The 17,061-nt window shown below is 43.1% G+C and overlaps 1 protein-coding gene across 7 annotated transcripts in view; it reads left to right on the forward strand.

The window, feature by feature from the left end:
- RAPGEF6 (Rap guanine nucleotide exchange factor 6) overlaps positions 1-16,641 on the forward strand; it is a 132,908-nt gene extending 116,267 nt beyond the window's left edge. For 5 of the 7 annotated variants that reach the window (XM_037396728.1, XM_037396729.1, XM_037396730.1 and 2 more), the window contains 4 exons: positions 4,220-4,445; positions 6,416-6,927; positions 10,532-10,843; positions 12,507-16,641. In XM_037396728.1, coding sequence (XP_037252625.1) covers positions 4,220-4,445; positions 6,416-6,927; positions 10,532-10,843; positions 12,507-12,532 — 1,076 coding nt within the window. In that variant the 3' untranslated portion in view covers positions 12,533-16,641. The remainder of the gene's footprint in view (positions 1-4,219; positions 4,446-6,415; positions 6,928-10,531; positions 10,844-12,506) is intronic. The other 2 variants (XM_037396732.1, XM_037396734.1) reach the window with 1 other exon arrangement.
- Positions 16,642-17,061: the final 420 nt, after the last annotated feature.

Raw genomic sequence — 17,061 nt, forward strand, 5'->3', positions numbered from 1 at the left:
CAACATTCTCTTAATTAGACTCTAGATAGTCCCTCATGATGTAAATCAAATGCTCACTTCCAGTGTTGGTGTGAACTTGCATTGGTCACGTCTTCGTCTGCTAACCTTTTCAGCCCAGCAAAGACTTGGTGTTCAGTCTGTTTATACACATATGCTGTTATTGAATGACTGAGCTCGCAGATAGTGTTAATCTCTTTAATGAGGAAGAGTTCTTTTGTTCTCCAGGTCTTTGAAGTTCTTGAAGAAAAGCGTCTTAAAATTAAGACGCACTTTGAGAACATTTCTTACTACACTACAGTTGTGTTAATTTTTAGAAGTCCATTAGACAAAGTGAAGAATGTGAGGTATTAATTATTGTCAAAGGAAAAGAAACTGAAATGGAATCTTACAAATACTGGTCTTAAATACATTTATTTTCATTCATAAGTTACAGTTCTTTTTATAGTTTGATAATACTGATGTTTAAGGCTCATATTTGCTCTTAAAATCTTACAGCAATAATCAAGCTTAAGCTGTGAAATTTCTCAAATTATGAGCTGTATGCTCAGTGACACATATACCAGTGGCTCCATAGTACCTCTGTATTTTGTATGGACTTACTAGCACCAGTTTTCTGTATGAAGTTGTGTGTATCACTGGTATGGCTTTTACACTGCCTGGTCATTTCGCATTTTCACCTAATTGATGTAAATATATGGCAGTCCAGCTCAAAGGCACATGTAGGTAGAAATGAAGTGAGAAATCAAGCGATTAGCAGGGATCTGGGTAAAAATGCTCGCCTAAGGACTGTCAACAGTGTGTTCTTGTGGTCTTCTGTAAAGAAAGACCATGTTCTAATTAATTTACAGATGTTTATTTACCTATACATGAAGCAGTTGATGATCCAGTATTTTCAAATAAATGTTCTAATTTTGTAACTTTATGCACATAATATAAGGCATGTTGTAGACTGTTTTCTCCTTGTGAAGGCAGGGATATGTTTCCTGACATGCAGTGGATTTGCTATAGAGATAACCACTGGGAACTTAAAGGAAAAAATATTAAGTTTAAAAAAAAAACCCGAAACACAACACAGTTGTTAATTCAAGATGTTTTACCCTCAATTAAAGGCAAACAAGGCACAGCTGTAGGCCAGAGAATTATTGAAGGCAAAGTGTTTTGGTTTGTGGGGTTTTTTTTTTGTTTTGTTTTTTTTTTTTTTAATTTTAAAAAATCAACCAAACAGCAAACCAGTTTAAGACACCTCCTGATTTTGTTGCCTGACAGCACAAGAGCATGAACTCTGGTCTGCCCATAAGATGGTGCATGGACTTACCTAGAGAGATGAATACTCCAGAGAGCTTGAAATCTGAGCATTCTAAATTTGCTGCTGCAACTGAAGACACACAAGTTTATGGGACCTGATGGGATTCATCCCAGGGTACTGAAAGTGTCAGCTAATGTTATTGCTAGATAATCTGTCTGTTATTTATCAGTGATCTTGGGACTCTGGAGAAGTTCCAGTCAACTGGAAGCTAGCAAATGTTGTTCCAATTTTCAAGGAAGTCAAGGAGGAAGGCCCTGGTGATTATAAGCCTGTCAGGCTCACTTCAGTGCCAGGTAAAATGATGGAGAAGATTATTCTGGGAGTTACTAAAAAATGCTTGCGAGACAGTGTGGTCATGAGTCAAAGCCAACATGGATTGGTGAAGGGAAGGTCGCACCTTACTACCTTAATATCCTTTTAAGACAAGATTGCCTGCTGGGAAGGTGAAGGGACAGCAGCAGATATGGGTGTTGGGGATTTTAGCAAAGCTTTTGGTATTGTCTCTCATGGTATCCTTCTGGGCAAAGTGTCCAGCATGTACACGATACTGTGGGTAAACAGTTGGCCCAAAGGGTCCGTCCCAAGGAGCTGTAGTAAATGAGGTACCATCTAACTGGTGGCCACTCACTAGTGGGGCTATCCAGGACACAATTGCAGGGCCAGTCCTCTTCAGTGTTTTTATCAATGACCTGGAAGCAGGGAGTTGAGTGCACACAAGTTTGCTGACAGCTCTAAATCAGGAGTTGTTGATTCCTTCCAGACCAGAGAGGTCTTACAGCGATCTTGATGAGGGTGCTGAGCAGTCACCAGCTTTATGAAATAGAACAAGAACCAATAGCAGATTCTGCACCTGGGACAAAGTATTTCTGGATGTATGTATAGACCTGGGGGCAAAGGCTGGAGAGCAGCGCTGCAGAAGGGGATCTGGGGGTTGTAGTGGATGGGAAGCCCAAGATGGGTCAGCAGTGTGCCCTGACAGCCAAAAGGGCCACCCGTGGCCTGGGCTGCATTAGGCACAGAAAGAAGAGGTTGTCACGCAATATTCAGCACTGATATGGCCTCACCTTGAGTGTTGTGTGCAGTTTTGGCCTCCACAGTAGAAAAAGGATGTAAAAACACTGGAATGTGCCCAAAGGAGGGCAACAAAGGTGGTGAAAGGACTAGAGGGCATAACTTAAGAGGAGCAGCTGAGGTCACTTGGTCTGTTCAGCTTGGAGCAGAGGAGACTGAAGGATGCCTTCATTGATGTCTACAGTTCCTCACAAGGGATAGCAGAGTGGGAGGTGCTGATCTCTTCTCTCTGGTGTCCTGGGACTCCTGGGAATGGCTTGAAGCAGGAACTTCAGATTGGGTATTAGGGAAGAAGTTCCTCGCTGAGGTGCTAGTCCAGCACTGGAACAATCTCCCCAGGGAAGTGGTCATGGCCCCAAGTCTGTCAGTGTTACAGAAGTGTTCAGTGCTCTTAGATACATAGTTCGACTTTTAGGTTGCCCTGTGTGGGGTGAGACCAGTCACTAAATCTGAAGGACCTTGGAGTGTTCTTTCCCTCAGACCAGCCCAGATGCATTTTGCTGAGTTGTGTTCATTTCAGTTCTTTCCCTGATTCTGTAAGGTAATCAAAATAAATGATTTAGGTGACTTGTCCATACTACGGGATTTTTCTGATGCAGTCTGGGGCTGGGTGTCCCATCTGGAATCACTTTAGCTATACCAGCAGAAACATCTACAAGATCAGTGTAGCCAGAGCCCATGGAAGTCCCCAGTATAGTAGTCACTTTTATGTTTGCTCCAGGTACTAGGAAGTGGAGGTGTTGGATATATGGGCCTATATACATTATTTGTGTTTGAAAGAAGTTATTTGAAGGTAAGGGTAAGCCAAGCAGAAAAAATACATTATGAAATACATTATACATTTTGCTCTGAACCTGGTAAGGTCTTTAGCTGTTTCCCTTTGGTGGAGCAATGCCGGCATCTGGTCCAGCTCCTGCCAAAGTGGGGTTTCCCACTTTTACTTCCTTCTCTGTTAATTTTGGAACAGATAATAAAACTGAAATAGACCATATGGCTAATCCCTGAGTGCTAATAGCTGGCTTTTACCTTAGTCAGCATCTCTTCATCCACTGCCAAATTCTTTTTTGAGTCTCACATGACGGTAGGCAGAGGGATAGTTGAAAGTCTGAGAGAGCTGGGCTGGTTTAACTGGGAAAAGAGAAGCTGGGAGGGGAACTTATCAGTGTCTACAAATATCTTCAGGGCGAGTGCCAGCAGGATGGGGCCAGGCCCCTTCCAGTGGTGCCCAGCGACAGGACAAGGGGCAACGGGCACAAACCGCACCACGAGAAGTTCCAGCTCCACGTGAGGAAGAACTTCCCTGCCCTGCGGGTGACGGAGCCCTGGCACAGGCTGCCCAGCGAGGCGGGGGGGTCTCCTTCTCTGGAGACATTCAAACCCGCCTGGACGTGGTGGGTCCTGCTCTAGGAGAGCTGCTGCAGCGGGGGGGACGGGGTGAGCTCCAGCGGCCCCTTGCCGCCCTGGCCCCGCAGTGTGGTTCTGTGACATGCACTGCAGTTATACTGGAGGACTCGGCTCTTGCAGAGTCAGACCTGATCTATCCACCCATTCATGCTGCAGCTGTTGATCCTGGTCACGTAGGTTTAACCTTCTGGTCTGGAGAGTAGTGGAGCTGCAGGTAGGTTATTTGTGTGACCAGACTCGCATTAATAAATCGGTGCTAGATGCTGATAGGTGCTAGAAGCTTTAGTACCCTAAAAACTTCGAGTTTTATGCAGACAGGGTTTGAAAGTTGTTTCTTCTAAATATCCTTGCTGAAATGTGTGTGTCAATACTTTGTTGTTGTGCATAGTAAATTCAAATTGCTTTTTGACTAAGGCATTCTTTTGTCCTCTCCTTTAGGCTACGCCCTTATACCTTCCACTAAATCTGATAACTTCTCAGACTCCAGTCACAGTGAGATTTCATCCCGGTCCAGCATTGTGAGCAACTGCTCAGTGGACTCCATGTCAGCAGCGCTGCAAGACGAGAGGAGTTTGTCCCAGTCTCTCATCGTGGTGGATTCGGTGGGAGCAGAGAGGAAAGAGCATCCTCAGCCGCTGGCTGATTATGGCCAGCCGTGCCCAGGGTAAGGTGCAACCGGTTTGGTTCGTAACTGGTATCAGAAGGGGTAACAAAGGTTTGGTCAGGACACAGTTGTGCACTCTGCTGTGGTTATTAAGCTCTTGCTAGAAGCTGGAGCACAGTCTGCTCTGTACAGAAAAGAGCCTGTTTTCCCAAGAAACTTACACTACTACTTGGGTAGACAGCAGCTTGTTCCATTGGTGGGGGTTCAGATGGACCCCTCTTGCAGGAGACTGCAGATGTGTTGAAAGCTAGGCCGATACTTAACAGATCAGTGCAGTAGTGAGAGACAGCAGAAGAGCAGGGTGTTAATCAATTCTCTCTTGAGTCAGCAGTGCCAGTCACTTAGCATACTCTAATGTGATTTTTAAGGATTTTTCTTACTACCGTTTGTTGCTTAGGCAGACTGGGGGCTTTCTGCCCACGTCTTCCTGAGAGTTTCTACACAAGAGGTCTTGTTACTTCAGTACAATGAGGACTTGTCCCGAGATGACACTTTGAACTGGAAGTTTTTAGTTTTGTCTTACTAGATTTTAAGCCTTGATCTGTGGGATTTAATACATGGGAATGTTCTACCCTCAGATGATGTGGTTTTAAGTAAATGAGCGATGCCCCTTATGTTTCTAATTTTTACAGCTCATCTCAAAAGCTATATAATGTTTTTATGATTGAAATCTATAAAGAGCTCTGTGTTGTTTCTGTATCGTTTATTGTAATAGACCACTATTCTGTGTTCTCTCCCCTGTAAAAAAAACAACTTAGTGTATGCTTTGCTAAAGTAATGCAGCTCTTAAGAAATTAGTGATTCAGTGTGTTTCATTGGGCTAAAATGGGAATTTAAAGATGTGCTTCATAAAAGAAAATAATTCCCTTTTCTAAAAGGCACAATGCATGCTGAGAATCTAGTCAGAGCAGTAATGGTGTATCGAGTGAAATGCCCCTTCATACTGGCCATGAAAAGCCACCCTCCATGGTGGCTGAAGGAGAGTGAATTGCACCAGGGACACTGCTGCTCTCTGAGCTCGCTCCTTCCCTTGCACATAAAAAGCACATTGTTCATGTTTTGTGGTTGTTCCTTTATGCCTTAGTTCCGATTGGTTCTGGAGGGAAGAAAGTGGGGTTTATGCTAGAGTTTATAGAATAGGAAAGCACGGGGGAAAAAAGTTGTCTGCACATGTCTAAGAAATGTTCCTCGATTTCACGTGTTGGTAAGCTGCTGAGGCAGTGTTGGATTTTAATGTGCTGCCCATGCATTCGTTAACATAACCAGAAATAGTTAAGAGACTTGAATAACGTCTTGCAATCATAACTTCATGTATTTTAAATTCATGCAAACCTGGCCTTATTTTTTTCACCTTAATTATGCGTTGACAGCGATTAGAGCTTTTAGCAGCCATTTCATTAAACAAGAAATGTTGTCCTTTGGTTTTCAGAATCTGTCACTCCAGATCGTTTCCACAAATGTTATTTATGCCAATATTTCCAAACGACCGTGAAATACAACTACCTGCACTCTGTCTGAACAGCTTTATGTTGCTGCCAGTGAAGGGGTGGTTTTTTTACTCTAAATACTTGTTTCAGTTTTGGTTTCTGAATGCAAAGAAAAAGGTGGTAGTAGCCTGAAACTGAGAGGTAATTGCTCCTCTGCTTTCTGCCAGGCACTGTCTTGCTGTAGTTGGTAGACGAAGGCTGCTGTGGGCCAGGTTTTTATGGATTTGGGATCAAGCCTGTAAATGCCTGTTGCAGAGTTGTTACTCCCCCGGGAACAGCTTCCCTGCTGCGTGTGCAGTAAGGGGTCGGGAAGAACGGTGTTTCTTGTCAGTGCTCCCCTGTGCCCTGACCTTGCTGCCTACCTGCTTTAAAACCAGAGTTTATTTGTCTTTAAAACCAGGTAATTGTCTCAGAGTATGTCACTATTTTAAAAGCTTATGAGATGTTTTTTTCCCCCCCAATTTCTGTCGTTTTCAAATGTAGCTGGTCAATCACTAGGCCTGCTCTCATCAGAGGGATGGCTTTCACATCCTCCATGAGCAGTGAGGAGATCTCCCATGAACATATCACGGTAGAGGCAGCAGATAGCGGCCGGGGAAGCTGGACTTCATGCTCAAGTAGTTCTCACGACAACTTCCAGAATATCCCAAACCAGAAGAGCTGGGATCTCCTCAATTCTTACCGTCACACCCAGCTGGACGGACCTATAGCTGAAGTTGATCCCACAAACTGTTACTCTGAGGAGGGTTATTTGTATTCTGAAGGCTTTTCCAAAACCAACAGGCAGTCGAAAGCCAGCGTGGAGCTCGATCAGTCTCGGCAGAGCTGGGCCTCCTCCAGCTCACTGTCAGACACCTACGAAACAAACTATGGGACGATTAAGCGGAGGGGGTTGGAGAACTCCACAGCAGAGCAGACGGAGGTTTTGGACTCTAAACCAGGCGCTGATACAACTTACAAAACTGTTACTTCGAGTACAGAAAAAGGCCTGATAGGTAAGCCAAGCCAACAGCTTATGGAAGCTTCTACATCTGTTTTTCGTTTTGATACTAAGCTGTTAAATGACATCAGCAGGTCTGGGAGCTGGATGGCATGTTAAATTCGGCTTTACATGTGGTTTTAATCAGAACACTACGCAGACAGTGTGTTTTCAAGCCGCCGCCTTTTGCATTAGGAAAATTGAAATAATAAACCAGCCCACTTCCCAGTCGCTTTATGGGTCTGCCGGAGAACTGTCTCCATGAAAATGTCAAGCAGTCCTCTCTGTAGTATGGCCTTCTATTTTTTTTTTTTTTTTTTTTGCATGGTTTTGGAAACACTCATCACTGTAGACATTTCTCTCTGACAAGGAGCAATGAGCACAGCTTCTTGAAGTCCATGTAGTACAGACTTTCCATGGACCTGAGAGGGAAGAGCATGACTGCTGAGTGGAGCACAGCTGTCCCACCTCTGGGGCTGGGGCAGCTTTCATCCACAGGGCTTTGGTCTGTGGAAGCTCGAGGGCAAAGCAGATTCCCTTGCTATCTTTGTTATGTTAAACTGCCGTTTATTTGATTATGCAGTTTGGCTACATATGAAAGGAGAGAAACTTTCAAAATGTCTTCTCAAAGGTGCATAGTTCTACTGAGCAAGATGTTCTTTCCCTGGCCTGCTGAGTTTAGCAGCCAAAACTAAAGGAACTGTCGGGAACAAGCTAAAACACGGAGCGCAAAGCTTTCTAGACTGTATGTCAAGGGTGCAGCTGAAATGCAATTTAATTACTGACTAGATTGCTAGAGGGGTTTATGTTATCAAGGTAATTGCCTGAATAAATATCACATGTATGGTGGAGGTCTTGGATTGTGTTCCTGCTTTTTGGCTTTGTAGAAGAAAGGCAGCATGGTGAAGCCTTGCAGAAAACTTGCTCGTAGCTCACTGCTGTGCATGCACTCTGCCCTTGTAGTGTTTCAAAGCTGCTCATGAGTCTCTGAGCTGTTTTAGGAGATGGCATGTTAGCTATTCAGTACATGCTCTCTTTGCTCATGGCTCTTTCCCTTCTTTTTAATTCTGTTTACATACTGCACCATATAGTTTTCCTCCTTTGTGCAGTCATAGCACACTGGTGAGAAACACTCAGCAGCGTGCTTTGGTAGAGCGTGCATATGTCGGCTTAGGCAGAGATCTGGTATAGGTGGATATAATTTCTGGTTTGCAAATGCAAATCTGTTATGTTATTCACCATCATAAAATATGCCAAAGATTTTAACTTTATTTCACCATTTGCTTATTCTCTACAAACAACTTGTTGCCAGAGTCTATGACTGCATGAATTCAGAGTATGGTGTACAAAACAAGAATCTTTAGCTCATTTTCTCAGTGAGTGCTGGTCTTGAAAAGTACCCTGAAAGAATTGGCACAAGCTCTGTCGCCTAAAAGCTTTGAAAAGGAGCTGAAAAGACACTGCTCGCGTACTAACAGCGGAATGAGTAAATGCAATGGCTTCGTACTTTACATACATCTCTGCCCTCCGCAGCATTGAATGTTTCTTGATACGGCCTTTGCTTTACCAGCAGAGGAGGTGTGGAATGGTGATGTGCCATTGCTGTACATACAAAGGGAAAAGCATTTCCATTACTTTTACCTGTAGTAGACAGCAAAACTTATATTGCTGCCTTTCAGTTACAATTCCCTTAAGCACTGTGTGGAATTTTACCCTACTTTTTTACAAAGTGAATATTTGAGTATTCAGCTGCTTGGGAAGGGGAATTCCTTGTAAAGGGGTTTTGTAACCTTACCTGAGACTGTGGGTGGGTGATAGAAATTATGGACACTTAATACTGTGGGCATTAAATGCTCTTAGAATGTTTTGTTTTGATAGAATTTGTAAAATGTTATGAATTGGAACTTTACAAAAGAGCACATTATTCCTACTTTGATTGTTACAGTAGGGTAGATGCTAGCTCTAGGAAGCCTGAGGGTTTCTCCATTAAAGGAGAACATACCCGCCCTCGTTAGTCCTCCTGCAAAAGCAACAAAGACCAAAGGTACAGGGGTTGCTCAGAGGACCCAGCCCTTTCCCAGCCGTTCAGGGAGACGCAAGCCTCCTTCACTTCCCTGCTTTCTCATAGGGGCCCAGTTAAATGCTAGTTAAATGAGAATTAGTCCTTAAAATCAGCAGTATAAATCTCTGCCTGTACTCCCATGTATCTGCTAAAACCCAGACTCTGTGGATTTGTTTTGGTTTATTTTACTGTAAGCCCAAGTGTTAACTGAGGCCATCAGGTATAAACCATCTCTTGTTCCTGATACCAACACCTGGAGCCCCAGAAGGCCACAAGGCAATATGAAGTGCTGCTTTATTTTCATCCTTTCACATTCTTCTAAGATAAGAAAATATTACAGTTGCTGAAATAAATGAAACTGTAATGAACGTGCACTGTTTAAAATGTATCCCCAAGAAGAATGTAAATTCACTCAACCAATAGATTTAAAAATTTACCCTAGCTTTGAAACTCTCCTGTTGCAACATGTACATGGAAAAAGCCCAATTTAACATGCACATGAGCCCCAGACTGGGGGTGGGTGGGAGGGAAGGGAACTTTTAAAAAAGAAAGTTTTGGGTTGAGTGCCTTTGTGTCCTGAACAGGCACACATTCCTGCCAACGAACAGGGCAGGAAGGCAGAAGAGGAATTATGTGGCGTGGACGTTGGAAATAAATATTGTTGATTGTAGGCTTTTCATGGCTGCAAAAGGTGTAGTGCAGACTTTCCAAAGGCATTTCTTTCCGTGAATGTTCCTGTTTATTTCTCAGAGAAATAAACAGAGAAAATAGAAGATAGAGATTTAAAAGAAAACAAAAAAAAAAAGAACAACAAAGGAAAAAGAAAAAATTAGAAGTATGGACATAAGCTATTATTTACTGTTAGAAAATGTAAAATAATGAATGCAGGCTCAATATACATTTTGCCTCATAGGAGCGGTTTTACGTGATAGTATTTTATTTTTTTAGTTTGGGTGATTGGGTGGTTTAATGTCTTACTACATATCAGTTGATACGGTGATATTTTCTTATAATGATTTTCTTTCAAGCCACTGGCCTCTCTTGGGTGATGAAGTAGATGTTGTTGGAAGTCAGCCAGCAGTTCTTGCTGTCGGACGTTAGCACGCTGTGCAAAGTAACTTTGCACTAGTTGCCTTAATTTCTCTTGTTTCAGTTTCCCAGCCCATAGCAGAGAGTGGCAGCGGACTGGGCTGGCAGTGCTGCGGTGCTGGCTCTGTCCGTACCGCATCCCGCGGTGGAGCAGTGCCGCAGGAGTAGGGAGTAGTATAATGAGTACTGTAATTGCAAGCTGAATGTAGAGAAGGTTGTAGTCCTGTTTACACTCAATTGGCATCTTGCCTAATGAGTTCGTGGGTTCTCTTGCTACTCTGACTTCTTAAAATAAATAGAAAACATAAATGAAAGCATAAATATCTGCTGCTGTCGTTATAACCAGTGTTTCTGCATTTGCATTTTGTTATCAGTTTCTGTTTTGCCATTGTAACATTTCATGATTTTTTAACGTTTTGTTTCCTTTTTTTTCTTCTTTAACATTTCCATTGCTTATTTCTTGTGCCAGTGTACTGTGTCACCTCACCTAAGAAGGACGATAGGTATAGGGAGCCACCGCCCACCCCTCCGGGATATATGGGGATTTCTTTAGCGGACATAAAGGAAGGATCGCCCCACCACCCACACCTAAAACCGCCAGACTATAGTGTGGCAGTGCAGAGGTCAAAGATGCTGCACAGTGACCTCTCTAGACTTTCATCAGCTTCTCTCGGTAGTGAACCGGTGGCCTGTATTGCATCGAGGATGCCCCAGTGGCATAGTCGGCAGCCGTCCAACCCCAAACTAGCAGATATGCCTGACGCAGATAGTGAAGAGGATGGTATGTGCAACACCTGACTCGGTAGACGTTAAGTGAACTGCTGTGTGAATCTGGTCTGTGCAGTGTTTACTTCACAATGATGTTCTGGGCTTTCTCTCGGTGATTCTTGGAGATTAAAACTTGATTAATCTCTAAATTGTACAATATGTTTGTACAGCTGTATATACATGCGCGTATATGTATGTATATATATGCATGTATATGCACATTTGAAAAAAAGAATGCCTTCCCTTTAGGTAGAGCATGTTGACACCAAACAGACTCTAAATTACGTATAAATAAATAAATATAAAGATATACATATGAGATCTCCCAAAGCACAACTGAGATGCTTAAGAGCATGTAGGAACTATTTTTTTTTTTTTCTTTAAAATCTGTCCCCTCTCAGTGGTAATGTTGAGTTTAAGGGACACTGTCAGGCTGTAAGTTACACACAGAAAATCTCCAGCCTTTCTGGGCTGAGTAACTGATGTCCCACTGTTTCAGGGTGGCATCGGGATGGTGACCTAAACTGACCCTTGTGAATTGGGATTTGCTGGGGTGTTGTTCAGCTCTTAACTCCTTTCACACCTGTATTCTCACAAGCTAGCATTAATCTCCAGAAATCTCTGTTGAGGACTACAGCAGCTTGAGTTTTAAAATGTTGAAAAAAAATAACAGTGAATGTTTGTTCTTCTGAAAAGTACACTTGCTAAAACCTGCATTTTCAGCCCAGCTTGGCCTGACAGTGTCTCTTCCAGTTGAATTTTTCATGATTTTGTTTGAAGCAACAGCCGGTGCTGCCCAGCACAGCATGTATCGGGTGACCAAAAAGCAAGAGATTTTTCTGAAAAAGACTGCTCTTATATTGTGTCAAAACTAAGTTACGGGAATTTCTATTTAATTGTTTATCTGCTGATTTGCTTTTAAAACCTATGCACTGATGTGATCTCTCTGTACTCTTTACTAGTGAACTCTTTTTTTTTGGTGGTTTTTTTTTTTGTTTTGTTTTGTTAGAATATTGTGGTTGTTTCCTTCAATTACAGTCTGGTTTAAAATGAGCCTGGATTTAGACTGAAACAATTTCTGATGCAAAATGATCCTATCTTGGCCCTGTAAAATATGTAAACAGTATTTAACATATATATTAGTATTGCAATTCAAACTTACAGTAAAACATAAAGTTGCCCAGCATTAATTCGGTCATGATATTAAATGTTTTTAAAGTAAAAATAAGGAAGTCATTGCTTCAAACATTTTAATCTAAATTTTTCTGAACGAAATTTAACCATACACTTTTAGATACACCCTTTTTACTGTTTTTAAAGTGCTTGGTTAATTTTATTTGGGATACAATGCTCACTGCATGATGGGAAGTAATTTATTGGGTTTTTCTCCCAGATCTGTAGCTTTGGGCTTATTGGGAGCTGCATGCTAATAACTTTTGGAGGATCTGGGATTTTCTGTTGTGAAATACAGTTTTATTGTATGACTACAATACCTCAGACTACTTGAGGATTTGATAAGTGGCGATACTGAATATATAGTGGTCAATGATGAAGAGATCACGATGAACTAGTGAGGTCTTCACTGCAATCAGGTAGCTGGGTACTTGTACCCTCTGCATCCAAGGTGGGGGACCAACGGAATAATCTCCTTTCTTTTTTTCCTTCTTGTTTTGCAGAAGATGAACAAGTATCAGCAGTCTAACCATTGGGCTATTTATGTAAACCACTTCACAACATGAGGAATGTGGGGAGATGGACCGCATGATTCTGTTAGCGAACGCTAACAACTTGCTGCTAGTAACCTCAGATGTTGCGTTTGCCTCTCACAGACGAGATGGAACGGGTTGGATCACGTCTCTCTACCTTATTTCAGTCTGTCACCGCCTAAGAAAGCTATTTCTGCCTGTGAAATAGAAAACTGTTTTCAAGAGCGTACTGACTACCTGGGTACCAACATCGGTATCAGGAGATGGACCAGGCTTCGTGCGTTTGGGAGGACCAGTTGTTACCACCACTTGGAACTCGGAAGCATTCTTCTGTACGATACCATTGAATCCTCTGGTAGTTTTCAGTCATCATTATTTTCTACGTGACCATTATAAGTCTAAGAGTGTTATTTTATGAACTGTAAAAAAAATATATATATCGGAATGTCAGCAAATGCGAAGGACTTTGCTGAAGTATCTGAAAATAATTTATTAATTTAATTTTTTTTTAATGGGAATTTCCTTTATTTGTGTTGAGAGTGCTCTGGTTGGCTAATATAAATGTTTGGTCAATGTGATGGTAAATTAGCTACCCGTAGACTGTTGTGCTCTCAAAAGAAACACAGAAAACTAGAAACAGGACATTATCAGATGCAGAAATAGATGGATTTTAGAGTTGTTTTAGATTAAATATAAATAGAGCACAAAGCCCTGTGGAGCGGTGTGTGCCGGGCAGGCAGCCCTGCCGTCTGCCGCTCCCCTCCTGCGCGGACACAGCAAAAACCCTCTGCCCTTGAAGTATTTTTTGGAAAATTTTTAGCTGCCAGCCAACTAAGGCAACAGTTGGTGTTCTCCTCCTCTGTGTAAGGAGTCGTCTGAGATGTGGAAGCCATAGCTCACCGGGAGCTGTGAGGGGAGTTTGAAGCTTTCCCAAAGGAGCTTTGCTTTACCCAGGTTTTGCCCTGCAGAGTTCAGCATGCAAAGTGTTTTGCTAGAAACCAAAACTAAATCGTGTGTTGTGGGTTTTAAGATCGTCCCACGCGTTCTGGCCTTGTACCAGAGTTGCACAGGATTTAGGTGCAAAGGGTATAAAAAAAAAAAATAAATCACAGTGACATTTGTGAAACTGAATATTGAATTACATAATGCTTCTGTAAGAGTATAATGCATTTTATGATGGGTTAAAAACCCCTGTTGTGTTCATCTGGAAAATAAAAGATGATGTCAAAATATTTTGCTTTAAATCCTAGGTAAAAATCCTGGTGGTGTTGATGTCGATGTCAGCTTTGACTTACAGCCAGCCAGTATTAACACGTGATCCTCTTATTTGACCACAGTCAAACTAATTGCTTGTTTAATTTTGCTTAGCCAGCCAGAGCGCAGAGGGGTAAAACTGGAAATACCTGCAGTTTCTTTCATTCTTTCTTCTAGCACATGATGCCCCATTCTAGTGTTAAAATTGGACATGAATGTGTGAATATGTATTTAAACATTTAATTGTAAATCTTTGTTGTGATGTTTACAGCCTAAGCTAGAAAGATGTTTGTCATTTTTACAGTGCCTCAAAAATTATTTCTATATCCATAGTTGTGAAGAGCTTTAAGGTTTTTGTTTTTTCCTGTATGTGTGCAGGGGGTGCAAGGTGAATGCAACATTTTCTGAAAATGACACAAGTACCAAAACCAACCTAAAGCCTTTGATGTGCTTTCTCCATAGCAGCTTGGGACTGATGCAGCCGGGTGCATGTGTATGACCCAGCCCGCGTCCGCATCTGTGGCGGTGCCAGGTCCGGCGTGCCCTGGGCTGGAAAGGACCCAGGGCGGCTGGAATTTGGGACACAGAAATGAACAGCGATGCTGAGGAAGGGATGCCTAGTTCATAACTGATGGCTTGGCTGTATGAATTCTTGGCACAAGTATCTGAGGAGCAAATGGTTGAAGAAAGGAATTAAAAACCAGTTGAAGGTATATCGTAATAAATGCATTTTGCTTTTTTTGAGGCCTTAATGAATATAATGAACCTGCACAGGCCTTAATGATTAAAGATTAACGTGTCGAAGTAATGCAGGGCAGAGTGATTATTTTCAACACATGTAATGTTGATAATATAACCATTAAATTGGTATTTTGGGGGGATGCAGATCTGAGACCTAGCAATCCCACTGACAACTGTAGTTTCTTGTGGTGTGTTCCATGTGGTGTGTGCAACAGGCGTTGTGTTTCATCAGAAAATCATCTGCGTTGTGCCGGGTAAATGAAATCATACGGTTCCCGTGACCTCGGGTGTCGAGCTGTAGTTTATTTCAGCCTGTTGAACAAAAGTATGAGGGGTTGTTGCTAAAGTGATTCCTTTTTGCCCCAAACCCAGTAGTGCTGTCTCCAAGGACACGGTGAAGCTCCTCGGGGGACGGGGGTTGGGGTCTTCTCTGGCAGCCAGAAAGAGCAGTTGAATAAATCACCCACTGAAAGGTGGTGTTTGCACATCAACAGCATCCGTCTGTTCTGCAGGGCTTTTCAGGGCACTGAAAAGTTTTTAAAACGAGTGACAGTCTTGCTAATCGTATTTTCCTAATAGCCAATACAGCCGGTGTAAATAAATCATGCATAAACTACGGACAGATGAGCTCCTACTTCTGCTTCTCCTGCCTCGCACAGTGTGGCTTGCCTCCGCTGGTCCTTGCTGGGATTTTTGTTTGTTTGTTTTTAAATCAACCGATCACATTGATCGGGGCCGATAGCCAAATGTAATGTGTCTGGTATGGATTTGAAGAGACGTTATCCCTTTTTTCAGTAATTCAAATGCAAGTAAGATGGTGGGTAGTACCTGTTGTACACTGCTTTATTGAAGTGTTCTGGATCACAGATTCCTGACTTGGTGCCTCTGCCAGGTTCCTCTAACTTGGGCTCCGATTGCAATGAACAGTTACGATGCCTCGTGTCACGTTCTTCCACTGCCGTACCTTGCTTGCTCGCTTTCTGTTTGTTGGCTTGTGACTCGTGGGTGAAAGATGTTTCAGCTGTTCGTGACTGAACCATACAGTATTTGTTTTGCTTCAGAAATCTTAAACTTCCAAGTAATTCCTGAAAAAGCAGTGCGATTTTGTAAAACTTCATTGGCCTCTCCAGTTGCAGAAAGGGGAAAATGAGATCACCGAGCCTCTGAGCACTGGTGTCACCTCCCAGATACACAGAATGACAGAAGGCCGTGTCTGCTGGCGTTGGCAGCACAGGGTGTTGCAATGCGGGCCTGCAGGAGAGGGGGGATATTTGCGAATAACGGGTATCGTGTTGCTTTCCTGACTTGTTCGTTTTGCCTTTACTCACGTGATGGGGCTTCGGAGGTGAGTGATGCTTCACCGGGAGATGCTCGGAGCCCACTGCCGGGGTGGGGGGCACAGCGCGCTGCAGGGCACCCCACCGGCACCCACAGGGCGGGGGGGCTGTTCCCCCAGGGGCTGAACCTGTCAGCGATGCTGCTTGCAGGAGCCTGCGTGGCATCAGCGGTGGGGCAGAACCTCTCATCATCTCCTGAGGCACTGCATCGCAGGCAACGGTGGAAATACAAACCTGCCATTTAAGTTTTTGTAAAACATTACAGTTTCTTTAAAGGATAAACTTGCCGCTACCGTTGCAAGAACAGAAGAAAAAAGGGATACTCTCTTTAGAAAAGCTTTACACATTATATTTTAGAATGCTTGTATAGAGGGTAATCTACCTTGAATTCCCAACCCAGCTTTTGCTTATGTTGTGCTTTTTATTGTTTTATCTTTATTTTTGATATACCTGGAATGCAGTTTAGCTTGGTATTAATTAAATTCTAAATATGTGAGCATATTGGCAAAACTGCACAGATGTAATGATATTCCAATAGCAATTGTACTGCACAAGTCAGTGATTGTAAAGTATTCTGTAACAAGCAATGTTTGTCTCCTATTTTTTGATACCTCTTACACTTATGTCTTTTAGAAAGACAGTGCCTCTGTATGCTTTTTGTATTTTTACTGAGTGATTGTAAATATTTGTTATATTTTTGGTTAAGAGAATGTTTAAAAGTACTGTTTATTATCCAATCTATTAATATGTTGGAATCAATAAACAATCTACATATATTAATTGTTTTCAGCAGATCTTTTCTGGCAGCCGGCGGAGGATGGGAGCCAGGTTGGTGCAGAGCTGGGGAGAGTGTGGTGGGAGCATCGCTTGTCCTGGGCTCAGCGAGGAGCAGCTGCCGAGGGATTTTTCTGTCCTCGCAGTGAGCGGTGACCCCTCGGGTTTGGGCTTGGTCTCCCCATCTTGGCTTGCACCGTGTGGGGAGCAGCTGGGTGCACACGTGTGCCTGCACCCTGGCTCGTGCCAGAGCCCCCAGCCGCGCAGGGGGAGGTGGTGGGTACGGCGGCACCGTGCCCCTGGCTCCCCGTCCGAAACCAGCGTCAGAGCAGGGGCTGCCGGGGTCCAGCCGAGTGTGGTGACTGTCCCTTTGCTGTGCAGCGGCTGGGACACTGGGGACACTGGGGTGGTGGGGGGCA

This window comes from Falco rusticolus, chromosome 8 (genome assembly GCF_015220075.1).
Source record: "Falco rusticolus isolate bFalRus1 chromosome 8, bFalRus1.pri, whole genome shotgun sequence".
Classification (NCBI taxonomy): domain Eukaryota; kingdom Metazoa; phylum Chordata; class Aves; order Falconiformes; family Falconidae; genus Falco; species Falco rusticolus.